Source organism: Papaver somniferum, unplaced genomic scaffold (assembly GCF_003573695.1).
Source record: "Papaver somniferum cultivar HN1 unplaced genomic scaffold, ASM357369v1 unplaced-scaffold_139, whole genome shotgun sequence".
Taxonomy (NCBI): Eukaryota; Viridiplantae; Streptophyta; class Magnoliopsida; order Ranunculales; family Papaveraceae; genus Papaver; species Papaver somniferum.
The window spans coordinates 4,399,623-4,408,092 of NW_020623156.1; the positions used below are offsets into that span (position 1 = coordinate 4,399,623).

Consider the following 8,470-nt stretch of genomic DNA (forward strand, 5'->3'; position numbering starts at 1 on the left):
ATGACCTTGTTATAACTTCTTCATTCAGCAAAATATTTGTTGCAATAACCATAGTTACTTCTTGTTTGGAGCAGAATACCTGAAAGACATCCTTAATGGATCCCAACTGTCTGGTAAAGTGTTTAGTAGCAAATAAGCTTGTATCTCATAAAGAATCTTCAAGTACGTAGATGTTAGATGATTCATGACACCCTTTTTTTCATGTAAATGTTGAATCATGGAACTCCCTTCCTTGTAGACCAACTTTCCAAGCCTTTCAAATAGAAGAGATTTTGTACAAAAATATTGATGGTCATATATCTTCTCTAACTTTGTACAACGAATATTCTAGTGTCTCACTAGCCATATGATGAAATATAGAATCATGAATCCATTGACGAATGAAACCAACTTCTTTACGGTTAGTAACATGCCAAAGTTCTTCATCTGTCTTCTCAGGCCTTACTCCATTGCTCTCTATTATACATAAGATATCTTTAATGTAATACAACTATCATAAATAGGGGTCTCTGTGGTCAAAGTCATCTAAAAAATTGAACTACCCCTATACAGTTAGACAACCCAAAATCAAAATTCCGCCTACATAACTTGAAAGGAGGGGAGGTAAAACTAACTAAGCACTTGTTAGGTAAACTCCCTCAATAGGTATGGGGATAGACACATGTTGGACCATAAATTGTGACTGGACCAACAAATGAAACCTATTTTGAGGCATACTCATTTTTTTTGAGGCATACTCATCCATTATATTATCTAGGGTGGGTTTATAAGGGGTGTCGAAAGGTAGTGTAATTACCTATATATCCCTAAATAATTTCAATTTGTCATAGTTCCCTTATCCTCAAAAACCTGAAATTAAAAATCAAAATAAACTTTAAACTTAAACATCTAGGACTCCAATTCAATAAAGAAATTAATCAAACAAAGGAAACACGAATCGAAGTGAGCGATGTTGGAATGCGAAATCCAAATCTCAATTGCTCTTAGATGTATTTTAGAATGTATGCATAACAAACCCATCTTGTTTTTGATTGATTTTATTTTGTTTGATCGGTAGAGTATGATTTCAAAGATTAAATTAGGGTTTTCAGAAGATTAGTTCGGCTGATCTTGCAGTATCAATTTTGACCCGAACTTAGTGTATGATTTAAAGAAACACTATGTTCGGCTAATGCGACTTTACAATATTTTCAGCCGAACCTCAATTTTCCAGCCGAACCTCAATTTTCCAACTAAACCTCAATTTTTAAAGCCGAACCTAGTGGATGATTCAGTTTCTGGGTGAAGTTCAGCTGATAACTTTTGAGCCGAACTGTTCATCTGGTCAGCAGATCTGGGTTTTAAAAATTCAATTTTTCGGCAGATTCAACTTATAAAAGGAAATTAAACCTCGATAGAAGTTTACCTCTGATTTGAATCACACATTTTGGTCACTTCTAATCACTAAAATCTCAAAAGTCAAAACCCAAGCTTTTTTTCTTCACTTCTTCTTCTTCCTCTCAAAAATCCCAACTCTCTCACATAAATTTGATTTTTCTACTAATTCACCACTAATAATTTAATGTTTAATAAATCCTTAAAATTCATAATTAATCAGTTCTAATCATAATCATTTACACTAATTATATAAGTGTAGTTATGTCATTATCAAAAATGGTGGATGAGGGATGATGTTGTTTTTTATTTAGTGACCATATTTTGGCATTATCTAGTATGCTTCAAAAAAATCTAGTATGCCTCAAAATATGTTTCCAACAAATAGGAACCTGGACCGTTGAAGTGTTGAGCCATGAGACAGTGACCAGGCCCAATATTTGGCACAAGTAATGAGAAGGGCGGAAAAGGCTCTTAAATGAATATTGCTTATACCAAAATATCTCATCATTTGCACCTAAAATCGACATGGATGGGTATTACCTTCAATGGAACAGCCCTTCGCAGTGAAAATGTATTATTGTGTTAAGTGTTCAGAAAGTATATAGATGTATTGGGTGAATTTGGTGAAAGGAAAAACGCAGTCAAAAACTTACCACTATTTGATGAAATCTTCTATGATGCTTTGGAGTTTGCACGTGAAGGTTACTTAGATTTACATCTGTTTCCTATTAAATTGTTAAGAGCTAGCTGTTTGGCATCTGTCCAACTCTAGAATAGACCAAGAGTTAACAATACATGAAATTGAAGAGGATGAGGAATAGCAGAGATATCTATAAAGAAGTTTTCGGTCATGGATCCGAGGAGGAGGTGATGTTACAGCAACAGCAGTTGATGTTGTGGAAACAACAATAGAAATTCCAGACAACAAAAAATTTCGGCTGCAGAGTGTGCTTACCTAGAGATCTTGTTGGAGATGGTAAAACCTAAATGACTGGCCAGATGCAGTCTTGGACTCATTTTGATAATTAAACCAGTGTTAGGTGCAACTAGAAAGGATAACTATCTGTCTTATAAGCTTGCTACTAATTGGGCTGGAGACCAATGCAGTCAATTTCGGTCAAGATGGTCAAGATACCATCGATAATATTGGTTTCAGTGTTTATTCGAGATGCCGATATTTCAATGATATGACCGATATTCCACAAATATTTCATCGATTTCACCGAAATATAGTGTCTCGGTCTCGATCGATATTCACCGAAATCCAATATTGACTACATTATTGGAGATTATACTTATTCTACATTGCTGGAGACTATCGAGTACTGTAGCACTTGACGTTGAACTCTTTTAACACATCTTGGTTATTGACCAATTAGCACAAAGCTTAACTCCTCATTTTCTACAAGAGTACCACTAAAAAATAATTAAACGCTGGGACCAGAATAAGTTGGAGAAGCATGGAAGTCAAGAAATTAGTACGCAGTCCAAGTCCAAGGGGGTAACATATCAAACACCAACTCTGTAGAGATAAGGACATGCACACCTTAACAGTTAACCTTCTTTACACCAGCCCAAACGACCCCAACTACCACAACACCAAGTCGGACAGCACTAATATTATGTACGCATTTGTACCCACCAAAAACGGACTTAATTAAATTCATATCATAATTAAATTCACATATGCAGTGAATCAAAGGCTTACGAAATCCATGAGTATCACATAGTCACGTGGTGTATAGTTTATTGAAGATAATCTGGGCCTGCTGGATCTTCTCAACTCCACTTCTGGTTGTTGTTGTACTTCTTTCTCAACATCACCCACTACAATATCTTCATGAGTTTCATCTTCATGATTGTTCTCTTATTCTTCATTAAAATTACCATCAACATCATCATCATATTGTTCAAGAGAAGTAACATATGGATTTGGATCCAAGTTCATGTCATCTTGAAGATTTGGCATCTCAATCTTCTTAAAGTTTTGATAGTTTAATCTTCAAAGAATAATGCATCCCTACTTCTGGTAACCTTCTTGTCAACTGGATCTCAAAATCTGTAACCAAACTTCTCTGTTTTATAGCTTAGGAACAAACACTACTTCATTTTTTTTATCAAGCTTTGATCTCTGATCTTTTGGGATATGAACAATTACCTTGAAACCAAATACTCTAAGGTGATAATAAGTAATCTCTTTATCTCTCCATACCTACTTTGCTACTTCTCCATGTAGCGGCCTTGAAGGAAATTGATTTGTAATTAAAGTATACAATAATATTCACTGCTTCATCCCAGAAATGCTTCTGCAACATGGAATGAGATAACATACAACTAATTATATTAATAATAGTGTCGGTCATCCTTTGTGCAACACCATTATATTGTGGAGTCTTCAGAACAAATTGCTCACGACGTACACATATGCTCTTGCAATACACTTTAACTGGTGCGATAGACTCTCCCCCTTTGTCAGAATAAAGGTGCTTCAAGCTTTTACTTGTTTCTCTTTCCACCATGTTGTGAAACATCTTGAACACAAGAACAACATCATCTTTTGTCTTGATGGAATGACCCAACCTTCCTTGTAGCATCTTCTATAAAAGTAACAAAATAAACAGCACCACCAAGTGTTTTGTCCCTTAAAGGTCCACATACGTCAGAGAATGAACAAGATCAATAATACCAAAATTGTGCTTGGATAAATCTTTATGAAAAGAAACTCTAGTTTGTTTACCAACTAAACAATGAGTGCACTTACCCAATTTCATACGTTTGGCATTTGGAAAGACTTGTTTTTTAGTGAGGATTTGAATTCCCTTCGCGCTAAGATTCCCGGGTCTTCTATGTCACAGCTTGGAGGTTGAGTTTTTGTCACCATCATTCAACTCACCTTTTAACACCTTCACTTGTGTTTTATGCAATGTGTTCTTGCCTCTTGCAATGACCATGGATCCCTTGGTTAGCTTCCATTTTCCATCATCTAAGTGATTGTTGTACCCTTATCATCTAACACTCTCGGTGACATTAGATTTAAGCGAAGATCTGGTACATGTCGCACCCTTTTGAGAACCAATGTGCAACCGAAAATGGTTTTGATCTTCGTATCACCCAAGCCAAAAATGCTTTCGAACTTCACACCGCCCATTCCTACAATCTTCGAAACACCACTATTTCCCATTATGACTGAACCAAAATCACCAGCCTTGTAGGAAGAAAACACATCTTCTCGAGGAGTAGCATGATAGGATGCACCTGAATAAACTATCCACTTTGAGTCGGAAACTATATATTTCACACATGCATCAATATAATAAAAGAATAAAATGATATCACCTTATGATGTGACAACTTCAATTCCTTTCCCTTTTTTCTGTTCTTGCTTCGGCTTCCTGCATTCATTTGAATAATAACCTCTCATATGACAGTTTCAGCATTCAACGCCTTTTCTAGACTTTGATTTACCCCTTGACTTGTTGAGACCAACCTCTATTCGACCTTTTGTTCTACACCAATTCTCTGTAACAATGACTTCTGAATAAGATGATTCTAGTGACCTTGTTATAACTTCTTCATTCAGCAAAATATTTGTTGCAATAATCATAGTTACTTCTTGTTTGGAGCAGAATACCTTAAAGACATCCTTAATGGATCCAAACTGTCTGGTAAAGTGTTTAGCATCTAATAAGCTTGTATCTCATCAAGAATCTTCAAGTACGCAGATGTAAGATGATTCATGACACCCTTTTTTTCATGTAAATGCTGCATCATGGAACTCCCTTCCTTGTAGACCAACTTTCCAAGCCTTTCAAATAGAAGAGATTTTGTACAAAAAGATTGATGGTCATATATCTGCCCGAACTTTGTAAAACGAATATTCTAGTGTCTCACTAGCCATATGATCAAATATAGAATCATCAATCCATTGACGAATGAAACCAACTTCTTTACGGTTAGTAAGACGCCAAAGTTCTTCATCTGTCTTCTCAGGCCGAGGAGGAGGTGATGTTACAGCAACATCAGTTGATGTTGTGGAGACAACAATAGAAATTGCAGACAACAAAAAATTTCGGCTGCAGAGTGTGCTTACCTAGAGATCTTGTTGGAGATGGTAAAACCTAAATGACTGGCCAGCTGCAGTCTTGGACTCATTTTGTAATAATTAAACCAGTGTTGGGTGCAACTAGAAAGGATAACTATCTGTCTTATAAGCTTGCTACTAATTGGGATGGAGACCAATGCGGTCAATTTCGGTCAAGATACCATCAATAATATTGGTTTCGGTGTTTATTCGAGATGCCGATATTTCAACAATATGACCGATATTCCGCAAATATTTAATCGATTTCACCGAAATATAATGTCTCGGTCTCGATCGATATTCACCGAAATCCAATATTGACTACATTGCTGGAGACTATACTTATTCTACATTGCTGGAGACTATCCAGTACTGTAGCACTTGACGTTGAACTCTTTTAACACATCTTAGTTATTGACCAATTAGCACAAAGCTTAACTCCTCATTTTCTACAAGAGTACCACTAAAAAATAATTAAACGCTGGGACCAGAATAAGTTGGAGAAGCATGGAAGTCAAGAAATTAGTACGCAGTCCAAGTCCAAGGGGGTAACATATCAAACACCAACTCTGTAGAGATAAGGACATGCACACCTTAACAGTTAACCTTCTTTACACCAGCCCAAACGACCCCAACTACCACAACACCAAGTCGGACAGCACTAATATTATGTACGCATTTGTACCCACCAAAAACGGACTTAATTAAATTCATATCATATATATACAGCACAAAAATATACTTCAAACATTCCTCAAATTGAGAAAACCAAATTCATCCATTTGACATGAATATGCTGTTCTCAGTATCATCACCCCAATAACTTTATCACTATATTATATATTACGGTAACGTTATTAAAGCAGATGAAATAAAGATTACATTGAAACTGAAATGAGATACACACAAGATGCACATACAACACTCCCAAACACATAACAGAAAACTAACAACTATTAAAACAGATAAACTGACAGCTCTCTCAACACTCTGCTAATAGTTGCTACCAGGAAACTCAAATTGTCGTGTGATTGGAGAAATAATGCATCAAAGTATCCAGAGCTTCCGGGTCGAATTTTCTAGCAAATAAATAACACGGCCTCTTCATCCCGTTCCACATGCAAGCTTTATCCACCAATAACTTCCTTTCATCGCTAGTAAAATGTAAACTCCCATCAATTGAAGTAATGTTCTTCAGGATCTCATTGGTAACATCTTGAGCTTGATAAGCTTTCGGATGCCACTTCCTTTCAGACCAATCAACGTGTGTCACTGATCGATTCGCTATGCCTCCGGGATCCATCATATAGAAGAATGTCGGCAAGTAATGCTCGTCAGAGTAGCAATTCTTATCCCCCTCCATACCTGGCTTGCAGTAAAGCTTGAACTTTGGGTAGTAATGACCGTCTGATATCACTATCATGGCGTGCTGCCGCTTCATTGTGAACCACTGAGAACCTTTCCTGAAATCTTTATAGTCAACTTCAGGTAACATATGCTCTGAATACCTACCAGCTGATCCATGAGGTCCGAGATCTTCATAGCAATCAATGAAGCTAACATTTGTATTCATCAAATAGCTAAAGACATAATCGAAATTATGAAGTGGAATACAACTGTCTGAGAGAAGTACAAAATGCTGATTATCAGGGTCTTGGAAAGCCAATCCTAGAAGTCTCCTCTCTGCATCAACCATCGAATTTGTCCCCCATACTACCTTCTCACTGTGAATGTCTCTGTTGACAAAATGACGGCTCAAATGTACCGGCTTTTCCTCAGATGCGTGTACGTATACGGAGAATCTACCTTCATGCCCGTCGAAGAACTTATCCCATAGCGTTTCGAAAGGTAATGTTCCAGGAGTCAAGAACATGAAAGCAATTTTAGGCCTCTTTGTTTGAATCGGAGGTGTCTGCAAGATATCTCTAATGACAGCACGAGCTGCAATCTCAGCATCACTATATACCCTAGTAGGAGTAGGTACTGGTAGCCACTCGGAGATAGATTTACAACCGACTCCAGAAAAGAAATAACAGAATGAATATCTTCTTGGAGGAACGATATAAGCACCAATAAGCAAGAAGCTAATAAAAGAAACCAATGCAATGATCCAAACTGGCCCCTTTACTGGTTGTCTGTGGCGCAGCGGTGGCATATTGTGCTGTATATCAGAAATGCCTGGACGCTGCCACAAGTACTGTGATATCTTCATTTCGTTAATTTGTCAATAACAATCTCATCCGAATGCTATCGTAAGGAGAATTTATCTTTTCCTATGCCTATGATTCTTTTCCAAGTCAAGTGAAATCACCGACTAACCGCAACAGTTATAAAATCAGCCAGAAACGATGTCCTGAATACCCCCGGCACCCTGGAATGATGGAGCTATAAGGGATCTATGTTGTTGAGTGCTTGAAACAAAGAGTTGAAATGAATCTTGTATTTATATAGAGTTTTGGTACAGAGGTTACGATTGCATGGATTGATTAAGAGTAAAGAGCAGATGATGCTAAAAGAAAAAGAGTATGGTGGTGGTGGAAAGAAAGCTTTTACGAGTTCAAATTCTCACTTCTTTAAGTACTGTTCCCAGCATATTCAACGGGTTGCCAGTTATTTATGTTCCTCTTATGTTTGCTTCTGCCACGAAATGCTTTGGACGATTAGGCAATAGATGTGCCCGGGTGTAAGCGACATGTCCTGTTTAATTATCCAATTTCATATGATTGATCTAATTTATAATGTCAGTTATGGTCGGCAATTCCGAGAAGTATAATGATTGGCATCTGTTGGGTGGTCTGAATATTAAAAATAGTACTAGTATGGTATGTTGTTCAGTTGTTCTAACAACCGCATAGATGGAATATTATGACATTGGACTTGATATTATGGTATGTTGTTCAGTTGTTCAACGTCGTGGCTATTCTTCATGGTGTTGTTTTACTGAACTCAGGTGTTGCATTGAATTAAAAGAGTAAATTAGTGTTTGGGTCATAAATAAAGAAAAGGGTTAAA

General features: G+C 36.9%; 1 protein-coding gene across 1 annotated transcript; it reads right to left on the reverse strand.

The window, feature by feature from the left end:
- Positions 1–6,391: 6,391 nt before the first annotated feature.
- LOC113335167 lies at positions 6,392–7,984 on the reverse strand. Its single transcript, XM_026581287.1, has one exon. It carries the CDS (start codon positions 7,668–7,670, stop codon positions 6,474–6,476), a length of 1,197 nt encoding a protein of 398 aa, XP_026437072.1. The 5' UTR covers positions 7,671–7,984; the 3' UTR covers positions 6,392–6,473.
- Between the last annotated feature and the right edge of the window lie 486 nt (positions 7,985–8,470).